At 45.7% G+C, this 11,988-nt stretch overlaps 1 protein-coding gene across 1 annotated transcript in view; it reads left to right on the top strand.

Moving 5' to 3' along the window:
• Positions 1-11,479, top strand: part of MYLIP (myosin regulatory light chain interacting protein) — a 20,533-nt gene extending 9,054 nt beyond the window's left edge. The window contains exons 3-7 of the mRNA XM_049654862.1: positions 4,097-4,282; positions 6,024-6,221; positions 6,712-6,876; positions 7,811-8,231; positions 10,180-11,479. Of these exons, the coding sequence (XP_049510819.1) occupies positions 4,097-4,282; positions 6,024-6,221; positions 6,712-6,876; positions 7,811-8,231; positions 10,180-10,269 (1,060 nt within the window). The 3' untranslated portion in view covers positions 10,270-11,479. The remainder of the gene's footprint in view (positions 1-4,096; positions 4,283-6,023; positions 6,222-6,711; positions 6,877-7,810; positions 8,232-10,179) is intronic.
• Positions 11,480-11,988: the final 509 nt, after the last annotated feature.

Below are 11,988 nucleotides of genomic sequence, written 5' to 3'. Positions count from 1 at the left end.
AGTGGTGCTATTATTAAAAAAAGAAATTAAGTATTAAGAATTTTTTTTTTTTTTTTTTTTTTTTTTTTTAACGAGACTGGGGCGTTTCCGTCATACTCTGTTTGTTTTCAAATCTCCCATAAGGCTACAACACGTGGGAGTTCATTTCTACCCATGATGCAAAGTTAGCCAGAATGTTTCACTTTGGGCCTCCAACCAATCCACTCATCGACAGGATCCACTCTCTTAGTAACTGAGTAAAACCTTGAAGAACCAGGCAGCCAGAAGAATAGAAAATGCAGTTTGAGCCTATGTCTGCAGGACATATTCACAGACATTTACTTAAGACAAAGAAGTAAGTTTTTTCCCAAAGGCTTTCTGTTTGTGATTCTAGCACGTAACCTCAAGTGAATTAGATAGGTCTACCGCTTTTGATCTTTAGATAAAAAAACTTAAAAAAATTCACTGCAGGCAAGACCTCTTTGTCCACATCTGCTTGTTTTGATATTATCAGTAACCTTTCACCCACTCTACAAAAAAAAAAAAAAAGGAATGGGGAAGAATCCATGAACCAGACAGTTACAGAGCAGATGGTTCAAGAGAAAATGATTGGGAAAAAAATACTTGTTTAAAAATCACCCCAGGGGCCCCTGGGTGGCTCAGTCGGTTAAGCGTCCGACTTCAGCTCAGGTCATGATCTCACAGTTCATGAGATTTAGCCCCGCGTTGGGCTCTGTGCTGATGGCTCAGAGCCTGGATCCTGCTTCGGATTCTGTGTCTCCCTCTCTCTCTCTGCCCCCCGCCCCATGGTGTCTGTGTCTCTCAAAAATAAGTAAACATTTAAAAAAAATCACCCCACTAACTGTTGAGCCATCCCTGGATTCCTTATCGGAATGTCTCCAAGCTCTGTCATCTTCCCTGTTAGAAAGAGCACATTAAATAGAGTCTGCTGATGGCTCACCACAGCTGGTGACCTTTGCTGTCACTGCTCCATGGTGCCGTTCTCCTGGAGAACATAAAAATTTGTCACCCCAAAACCATTTTTATGTCTGGAGTTAACTGTGATAGGGATATGCACCTTCACACGAAAAAGCTGTAAGTTCCATCTATAAAAGGACCTATCAGATATGTTCATACTGTAACCCCAGGGTAGGGCTTGGCACAGAGGCAATGAATGACAAATATTTGTTGACTCAAAACGAAAAGGTTGTTTTATAGCCATGAAATTGGCAAAATGCAGGAAGAACCGTATCGGAGAGTTGACGTAAATAGTAAAGGGGAGGATTCTTCCACTCACAGGGTATCAATTGCATTTCGGCCTAGAATGTGGAGTACGTACAAAAGGCCGGTTGTTCTCCTCCGTTTAAAAACTTCTGACCCACAGGCCTAGAAAAGATTGGCGTTCGGTCTCACCCTATTGACCACCTGTTAATACTCTGTTACCGCTTTTTTGCCTGATTTCGGCAGCTGCCTCTCCAGAAGCGGGTGTGAACAGTGCCGAAAAAGAAATCGGATAGATTTGGCAAGTCTTCTGTTGCAGGCTACACACAACTCTTGCATAAAGCAGAAGACTAGTCTCTAGGTTGATCGTGGGGCAACACGTGAAAAGACCTTTCCACACGAGCAGAGATCAGATTTAGAAGACTTGTTTTTTGGATTCCCCCTTAAAATCCTACAGCACACCATTTCTTCTTTAAGCACATGTTCAGATTTGTGTCTCCTACAAACACAGCCCCAGCGAAGAGAGACAGATCCGTTCACCAAGATGAAGTTTACCAAATGGTCATCTAAAAAAGGCTTTCGAAGGCCAAAGCCGCATCGTGACGCCGACATCCCATGGGGAATGCCCGCCCTCCGCTGCTCAGATAGCTGTTTCAGAACGAGTTATTTTCGTGCTTATTTCTTTGCCCCAGTAGGGACCCCCTCCTCAGTTTAGCAGCGTGTCAGAAATACTTTAAAGACTAACAGATGTTTGGGTTAATAAAAACCATGCTTCTCTCCTTTCAGTGCTGTTATGCATTCTTACCGTGATTTCTTCATCGGGGCTCTCGATAAAGACAACCCTGCAGTATTTGGCAGAGTGTGATCATTTTAAATATTTCTTTATCATTCTAGAACACGCAAAACATTGAATTCAAACATCTCTTCAAGGAAGATTAACGGCTCTTGCCTGCCTGACATTGTGAGACTGTCCGTAGAGCCCCTCCTTGTGTGTCTCAGCCCCTCTTCCCTTGGCTTTTCTTTCACTGCTCATGTTGTTCCCTCCACCGGGGACGTCAGACGTAAGACGAGAGTATAAATAAAAGCATAAAAGCAGTGTTAAGGATACCCAGCTCAAGCGGGAAGCTGGGCTTACGAGCCCTATTCAGAGCAGTGTTAGAGCTTTACTGCTGGTCGTAATTCAGTTGTTAGTGGAAGGAATATTGTGGCATTTAAGCAAGTTTGAGAGGCTATAACAAGTCATCAAAGGAAGGTTATACCTGTACGTTTGCCAGAGACCAATTTTATAATCTAGACTGGCCTGTCTGTGGCAGTTTGGATACTCCGTTGAGAATCTTGGCGGAGCTGGATTGGCAGGCAACCTACGTGGAGTTTCCTAGGAGTTTCTAAGTCTGACGTGTCTCATAGTGAACGGAGCGTAGTATCATATGCGACTGGGGCAGGCACACAAGGACTGCAACTTAGGTAGGGAAAGAAACTGACCACAGGCCATGTGCAGTTTTACATCCATTCGTAGAGCTCTGTGGTGCCAGGGACACTTAAGACATCCACTTACGTGCAGCTAACTGTGGTAGAAAATCAGAATATGTCAAATACTGTAAGAGAGGAATAAACAGCTTGCGGATGATGTGGACAGAAAGGTATCTAAATGAGGGGACAAAAAGAATACCCCTCAGGACACAGGGAACAGCCAAGACGAGAGTCGTGGAGACATGAGCGTGCTCGGTCTTTCCAGGAAGAGGAATTGTCCCTTTCCCAGGGCACAGTGGCTGGAGGGAATGGTGGATTGTGTGGCTGGACATCGGGGGCCACACCCACAGAAGCTGGGGTACACGCCAACAGCACGCTTCCTCGGCAAACAGTCGGGATCCCTCGAAGGATTTTTTTATTTATTTTAATGTTTATTTTTGAGAGAGACGGCACGAGCAGGGGAGGGGCAGAGAGAGGGGGAGACACAGAATCCGAAGCAGGCTCCGGGCTCTGAGCCGTCGGCACAGAGCCCAACGCGGGGCTGGAACTCACGAACCGTGAGATCATGACCTGAGCCGAAGTGGGGCGCTTAACCCAGGCACCCCTCCCTCGAAGGATTTTGAGCGGAGAGATGGCAAGCTTATCCCCGAAGCAAGTAGCCTGGAAGGTAGATTAGCAGAGTCGAGAGAGATCAGCTTTGGGGAGATTGTAAATTCTCTGACAGTTGAGAGCCACAGGTAGGACATCTGAGGTAAAAATGGGAAGAGTGTAACTGGATTTAAGGAGTTTTCAGAGACAGAAAGTAGATGGGAATAAAATGAAGAATCAAAAGCGGGTCTTGGGGTAAAATATCAAACGAGTCTCTGGTTTTCACTGGGAGAAAAAGTGGGTTTGGGAAGGAAAGCAGTGAGTTGGGTTTTGAACAGTGAAATTAGGATACTGAACATCCAAGTGGAGACGTCTGTAAGCAGTTGGACATCCGAATAGGATGCTTACAGTGGTTGGGGCAAAGCCTAGAGATTTGGGGGTCATTTGAATAAAGGTGAGGATCTAAGATACCAAGTCCATGTCAAGATCAAGTTTATGTGAACAGCATTTCTTTAAAAAAAAATGAAATGCGGAAACCTCTGTGAGATTATTTTGTATATGCTGACTTGAATATTCCTGAGCTTGTCTCAGATTTGTTTTGTCTGAGTTACGCTTTTTATTCCAGAGAAACGAAAGTCCTTAGGTTTATTTTGCCTTCATACTAAAAACAAAAAAAAAAAATGTTTTTTAGTGGTGAGCGTTTTCAGGGTGGCTTTTTAAGTGACTGTGTGTTCCTTACCGAAAAGGGATTGTGAGATTGCACATCAAGCTAGTCCCCCGGTTGAGCTTGACATCAGGCTAGTCCCCAGGGTAACCTCATTGTCACATTGCTTTGCAGGCATATCTTTTTCTTGCATATCAAGGAGACCCTCCTGGCCGGCCACCTCCAGTGTTCCCCAGAGCAGGCAGTGGAACTCAGCGCCCTCCTGGCCCAAACCAAGTTCGGAGACTATAATCAGAACACTGCCAAGTACAGCTACGAGGAGCTCTGTGCAAAGGAACTCTCCAGTGCCACCTTGAACAGGTGAGGCTGCTGCGGAGGTGACTGTTTACATTCATAGATCTAGTGAATTTATACATATTTCCCAAAGAATATGAATCTACAGTATGTATACAGATATTTGGTAAGGTTAAGACTAGGCCATTTTCCAGTTTAGCTAAGTTGTGTTCTAAAGAGTCTCAGCCTTCCCTCTGAGAGATTTACAGGCACAAAACAGTCCACCTAAATCTATGCCCTTATATAAAATGCTATGGAACGGGAATTTTTTGAATCTCTGAACTCTTAAGAATGTAAATCTCTGGGTGGCTCAGTCGGTTAAGTGGCCGACTTCTGCTCAGGTCATGATCTCACGGTTCATGGGTTCGAGCCCCCAAGTTGGGCTTTGTGCTGACAGCTCAGAGCCTGGAGCCTGCTTCCCATTCTGTGTCTCCCTCCCTCTCTGCCCCTCCCCCGCTCCTGCTCTGTCTCTCTCTCAAAAATAAACATTAAAGAAAAAATCTAAAAAAGCAGGTCTCTTCAAAAGTCTGTCATGTCTGTTAGTATTTTCTTCATCCCAGCAAAGACTAAACAAAGAGGCCAAAATAGGTGTTATCTTAGTTATCTGTTCTTGGGGGACAAGTTACCCCAAAACTTAGTGGCTTAATAACTATATATCACACTCCTGTGGGTCAGGAATCTGGCCATGGCTTGACTGGGTTCTCTGGATCGAGACCTTTCACGAGGCTGCAGGCAGGCTGTTGGTAGAGTTCAGTGTCATCTGAAGGCTCAGCCGAAGGAGGGGTCCCCTTCCACGTTGATTCTTGTGGTGTGTTGGCAGGGCCTTATTCCCTCACCGCATGGGCCTCTCGAAGGGGCTGTTTCATAACGAGGTAGCTGGCTCCCCCCAGGACCAGCAGTCCAAGTCAGAGCAAGAGAGAACACCCAAGACAGAGGTCAGTGTCTTTTTAGAACTTAATCTCAGAAGTGACATCCCATCACTTCTGCCATATTCTGTTCATTAGAAGCAAGTTATGAATCCAGCCAGTGATCAATACAACAGGCACTCAGCACTCAGGTGAAGGGATTCGCACAAGAGTGTGAATACCAGGAGGTGGGGATCTTCAAGGACTATGTTGGAGGCTGTCTGCCGCGGTAGACAGAATAAATCCTGCCGATGATCTAATCAACCCCTTAGAATGCTATATATATATATATTTTTTTAATGTTTGTTTATTTTTGAGGTGGGTGGGGAGAATGAGTGGGGGAGGGACAGAGAGAAAGAAGGAGACACAGAATTAGAAGCAGGTTCCAGGCTCTGAGCCATCAGCACAGAGCCCACTGCAGGGCTTGAACTCACAAACCGCGAGATCATGACCTGAACCAAAGCTGGACACTTAACTGACCCGACTGTGCCACCCAGACGCCCCTATAATGCTATATTATAATGAAACTTACAAAGTAGACCCTTGCACGAGAAGTACCTACATACAAAACGTCTCATGTATATTTTTAGAGATTTTCCATAATTCTTCCAATTCACCCCTATCCGGCCTCTCCACTTGCTTTTTTACTAAAATGTCTAATAGTTGAGATCTGGAGCAGTGTCTTAGAAGTATATTATTACAAATTTGCTAAACAAATGAAATGTCATTGCTATATCACTTTAAGTGTTACACATAAATGGCAGTGTCTGTATGATTCACTAGGGAAAATGATACAGATTTCCTCTCTAAGGACCACATGCGTTAATCTGTCCACGCCTCTCTGCCCTTTTGGCATCCTGCAGCATTGTGGCAAAGCATAAGGAGCTGGAGGGGACCAGCCAGGCTTCTGCCGAATACCAGGTGTTACAAATCGTGTCCACGATGGAAAACTATGGCATAGAGTGGCATTCCGTGAGGGACAGTGAAGGGCAGAAACTCCTCATTGGGGTTGGACCTGAAGGAATCTCCATTTGCAAAGACGACTTTTGCCCAATTAATAGGTAATGTACCTACGTCTTCCATTTTGTTTCAGCCCCGAATGTGCATATATCCCTTTGTAGCTCTGATTATTAAAATTGATAAAACTGGAAAGGGATTTGCTAGACAATTAGTTATCCTTTGGGGATGAAATGTTTCATTTTGGGTATGTATATTAATTTGAGTCAGGCCTCGATAACCATTGAATTACTCTTTAAACTACAAACTCAAGTGTATTGATGTGGCAGAGTTAATATTTTTTAAGTACGTTCACTGCTGTAAAACTCTCGTTTCCACCTACACACGCGTGCACACGCGCATCACTCCCAACACTTCTCTCCACAACTGGTTTCCAACGCGCCTCTATGACTAGGGAGCCAAGTGCTTACTAGGAGTCCTAGAGCGATCTGATTCTACTGCGGGGTCCTGAGCACAGGAGAGTCCTACGAAAGGGCACACACCCTGACGGGCCTCTCCTTCCGGGCTTGCTCACCTTCTCGTCCCGTGTTTCAGGATTGCTTACCCGGTGGTCCAGATGGCCACCCAGTCGGGGAAGAACGTGTACTTGACCGTCACCAAGGAGTCCGGAAACAGCGTCGTGCTCTTGTTCAAGATGATCAGCACCAGGGCCGCCAGCGGGCTCTACCGAGCGATAACGGAGACGCACGCTTTCTACAGGCACGTAGCGCTCCGTCCCCACAGCCCGAGCATCTGTCTGCAGCTCTAAGTTTTCAGGTGCCACCAAGGGGCCTATGCTTTCTGGTATCGCTGTGTCCACGAATCTTGTTCAGAATTCAAGAAATCCACTGCTCTTGAACATTTTGTTCGTTCTATTCTGCGTGGCGGTGGGGGCCTTCTCAACGTGGTGCTGCTTTTACCACAGAACGTGGTGGGAGTGAGCTGCACAGACCCCTTCCCCCCGCTTCTCTTGCCTTCTTTCCTCACGGCAGCTCCTCTCCCGGGAGCTCTGAGTGGTTGGACCCGTCCCACAACGGCTTTAACGCATCCCCACAGGATGACCTAACCGTCCTTGTGGGGAGCCGATATCCCGATTCCTCACTCCGTAGTACATGGATTTTTTTTTTTTTTTTTTTTTTTTTTTACTGACAGTAGCAATACCCTCGTTTCAGAAGGTGCTTTAAGGTAGACTTGTGATTTGACCCAAATATTTGAGAAATTGAAGCTAAGAAATTTAATTGCCATCTTAACCTTTTTTTATGTTAAGGTAGACACACAAATCTTGGAGCAGAATGGAAAATTTGTAGAAATTTTTAACATAAAAGCCAGGACTTGAAAGAAGAAAATGTCCTTTTTTCCTCGCCACAAGCTGTTTTTGACGACTGCTTGTGTCCCCGGAGGTGAGGGCGCGCGCTCCCTGTTTCTGCGTTTATGACTCCTTCATCAAGGTCCTTTGGGGACACTGGAGAAACCTGGAGGTAGAATCATGAAAATGTTTAGCACAGATACCACTGGAAGAATTTACTTGCAGGCATGCACACAAGAATATAAATGTCTGCTGTCACAGAATATTCTCATTCACGGCAGCATTTGAAGGTCTGAGTCACAGAAGTGCCCGGGCTTGTAGGTATTGACGTGCCGCGTCTCCCTGCAGGTGTGACACGGTGACCAGCGCCGTCATGATGCAGTACAGCCGAGACCTGAAGGGCCACTTAGCGTCTCTGTTTCTGAATGAGAATATCAACCTCGGCAAGAAGTACGTCTTCGATATCAAAAGAACGTCTAAGGAGGTGTACGACCACGCCAGGAGAGCCCTGTACAACGCCGGCGTCGTGGACCTCGTTTCGAGAAGCGACCCCAGCCCTCCGAACTCCCCACTCAAGTCCTCGGACAGCGGCCTGAACTGCACCAGCTGTGAGGGCCTCAGCTGCCAGCAGACCAGGGTGCTCCAGGAGAAGCTGCGGAAGCTGAAGGAGGCCATGCTGTGCATGGTGTGCTGCGAGGAGGAGATCAATTCCGCCTTCTGCCCCTGCGGCCACACTGTGTGCTGTGAGGGCTGCGCTGCCCAGCTGCAGGTGATGGTTGCTCGGCGGCCCTCCCCTGGCGGGAGGGCTCTCTCCCCACTGTGACCGGGGTTCCTGAGCGCCTGCTGTGTGCCAGGTGCAAGCCGGAGGGCCCCGCCACGCCCGGCTAGGGTCCCCGCGTTCGGGGACCTCAGAGGTGTTGCTATAAGGGGACATTTTGGATCGCCATAGTATTTGCCACAGTGTAACTGCTGTAAACCGTAGGCTTTTTTCAGGTTCTGGGAATGAGGCTCAGATTCACAGGGCAGCGCGTCTTAGTGGGGTGACCGGGGGCTAGAACCCAGGCCTCCCGAGCACTGGTTCAGGATTTGCAGCTTCCATTTGTGTCTCTTCCCGCTTCCCAACGCTTAGGATGGTTTTTGTTTTGTTTCGTTTTTTAAGTTTGTTTATTTATTCTTATGTTTTTAATTAAAAAAAATTTTTTTAAGTTCATTTATTTATTTTGAGAGAGGGAGAGTTGAGGAGGGGGGGAGAGAGGGAGAGAGAGAATCCCAAGCGGGCTCTGTGCTGTCAGCACAGGGCCCAACACAGGGCTCCAACCCACAAACTGTGAGATCATGACCTGAGCCGAAATCCAGAGTCAGAAGCTTAACCGACTGGGCCACCCAGCCTCCTCAGGAGGATGGTCTTTATTATTTACTTAAAATACTTGAAAAAGAATACTTAAGAGGTTTTAGTCATAGCTACCTTCTAGTTATCCATGGGTGGATTGTTTGCTCTGTGATTATCTGTGATTAATTTTCTTTGATGGCTCCATATGCCTCTAGGAGGCATCTTGGATTGGCCTTTAGTAAGTCAAACTAATTTTAATATCAGTACAAAAAATAAAAGTCATGTATGTTTTCCTTTCTTGCACCTTACATTTCCTCTTACAATTATTTTTTCTGTTCATTTTCATTTCTAAGAACTGTTTGCTTAATGTCAGTGTGGTTTTATTTAAAAGAAGCCCTCAATACATTTAAAAATTTTTAAAAAGTAGGAGGGGAGGCGCCTGGGTGGCTCAGTCAGTTAAGTGTCTGACTTCATCTCAGGTCACGATTTCACAGTTCATGGGTTCAAGCCCCGCATCAGGCTCTGTGCTGACAGCTCGGAGCCTGAAGCCTGCTTTGGATTCTGTGTCTCCCTCTCTCTCTGCCCCTCCCCGACTCATGCTCTGTCTCCCTCTCAAAAATAAATAAAACATTTAAAAAAAATAAATTAAAAAAAAAAAGCCCTAAATATCCAGTCCTTCAAAAGCTGCTAATTTCAGAACTATTTTTAGGGTCCTATAATGAGCCATCAGGATGCCTTTGTCTTTCTGAAGAGTAGATCGTTCTACTACAAGGAGTTATTTCTCCAGAAGCGGTCACAGATTTGCCTTTTTCCACCTACTTGGTCTGATCCCCATGCCTAAGGCTCCCCTGTGGTGTGGGGGGGGGGGCGGGAGGTAGGGGGGAAAGGTGGGGGAGGGACAGTGCTTGCTGAGAAGCCAGCCGGGGATGTGGCGCTGTGACCTGTGACTTGGAGCAGAGCCATGTTCACTGGCCACATGGCATTAACGACCCAGTGATGCTGGTCTGAGTCAGCCAGCTGCCCAGACTCCGGAAGGGTCTCAGATTTCCTGCCTCACTGCCAGAAGGGGTTACAATTGGCCCCTGGAGGGACCACAGCCTTCTTGCACGGCAATAGTTCTTCAGCAGCCACTCGTTGTGCCTGGCTTAGCGCGTGACTGCAAACCTAACTAATTGCCTGCACTTCATACTTTTCCCCAATATTCTGAGCCCCTTGTAAGGTATAGAATTTCAAGCCCGTTAGAAAACAAAGATCTCTACCAGTGGAGAGCTAGAAATAATTGTGACCACCACTTACTAGCAAACGGAACAGAGTAGGCGCCACACGTGAAACTGAAGACACATCCTTGAAGGTGTCCTAACAAATACTGTTGGCTTCTCTTTTCCAGTCCTGCCCGGTCTGCAGATCGCGGGTGGAACACGTGCAACACGTCTACCTACCGACCCACACCAGTCTCCTCAACCTCACCGTGATCTGACGTGTCGTGCACTTAACTGGACAAGCCACGTTTCCGTGAACTGCACTATTACTTAAACTAAAAAATGATCGTGGAGAAAATAAGTACTCTGACACCCATCTGCCATGCAGTGTTTAAAAAAGAAAAAAAAAAAAAAAAGGAAGAATCAACAGAATATTCCTCCCCATCAAAACAAACCATGCGTAGAATCCGCACCTGCAGTGGTGGGGACCAGGAAGGGTTCTAGGACACAGACATGTTCCTTGGGCTCATTCTTCTTATGATCAAGTAAAGGAATAAGTCAAATCTTTGATGTCAGTTAAGTGGCAGCATAGCCAAAAAGTTGGGTACCCTTTAGGAAAGGATATTGTTAAGTCTCCTTAATGTATCCCAAGGTAAGTTTCCTACTTGCAGCAAATTTTGTAAGAATTCGTTTTAAGAATTTACTTGGTTCTTTTTGTACGGTCATGGAGCTCTGAACATTTTAATAGGAAATTTTTCTTAAAGAAACCGTCATTTTAATGTCATTTCTGTTTTTATAACTTGGTCAAGAATGATTGGAAGGCAAACAGACGCAAAGATCAATTCTGCGACTTGTAAAAGGTTGATCACCAGGTTGCCCGATGTAAACCGGTCTGGCTGGTGGAAAACCAGTCACTCAGTGTGCACGGCTTCCTCTTGCCTCCCCGTCTCCTCACCCCCACATCTTGCGATTTATAAGACGCTACCGGTCTGGTAAGAAGATTTCTGTGGAGCAGTCCTCACTCCTTGGGCTCTTGAGTTGGTGGAGTAGATTATTTAAGTTGAAGAGGGAACCCACGTTCCTCGGAAAGCCAAGTGTTGCTCGCGGAGATGAAGCTTCCCGGTGTACAAACCGGGGGGTTCTCCACTTCTCCCCAAAACTCCAGCTTCATCCGGTGGGGTCGCTTTTGCTTGAGCCATCGAGCCTTTACAGCCTTATCATAGGTATCTTAGAGATTGTATGCTTTTTGTTTTTGTTTTTTTTGTAAGTGCTTACGTATTAACGTTCAGTTGTCCCCTCCCTACGTCTCAGAGGGGTTTGGAGCTTCTTCGTTTCTTTGTTCTTAATCAAGTTATCCACTCCCACTTGGGCATTTTGGACGCTGGTCAGCTTGTGGGTTTTCTAGGACGTCGGGACACCTAGATGACCTTATTGGGTGCAATACTAGCTAAGTTAAAGCTAGGAACCTACACTGTCACTTTACTGAGATTTCCGAGTATACTTTTCATATTGCCTTAATGTAGCAGTAATGTGTTTATGCATTTGTTTCTTTGCACAGACATTTTGTCAAATATTAAAACTCTACTTTTTTATGGCACATATTAGCATATAAGCCTTTATTCCAAGAGGTATTTATTTTTTCACTTGTAAAAAAAAAAAAAATAATGTTTCCACATAAAGAACTCTGTTATATCCTCAAGGACTTCTGTCTTTTGTATTCAGGATAATAAAGACTTTAAAGCAAACATGGCTGTTGGAGTCATCACAGTTTTTGTCATTGAAGCCAGTTGTCTTCACTAAAAAAAAAAGCATTGATGACATCACACTTTATTGTGGTCATATATGGAAAACTTGAAAACGTTGGGGGTATTGGCTCTAATCGAGAACATTCATCCACTTATTCACTCCTCTGCTTTCTGGTCTAGGATTGAAATGTAGGCGAAAACGGAGTAATCTATGTAAGCAGATGCAAAGTAAAAATTGGGGATGGGACCAGA

This window comes from Panthera uncia (genome assembly GCF_023721935.1).
Source record: "Panthera uncia isolate 11264 chromosome B2 unlocalized genomic scaffold, Puncia_PCG_1.0 HiC_scaffold_25, whole genome shotgun sequence".
NCBI lineage: Eukaryota > Metazoa > Chordata > Mammalia > Carnivora > Felidae > Panthera > Panthera uncia.
This window is presented reverse-complemented; position numbering and strand designations above follow the sequence as displayed.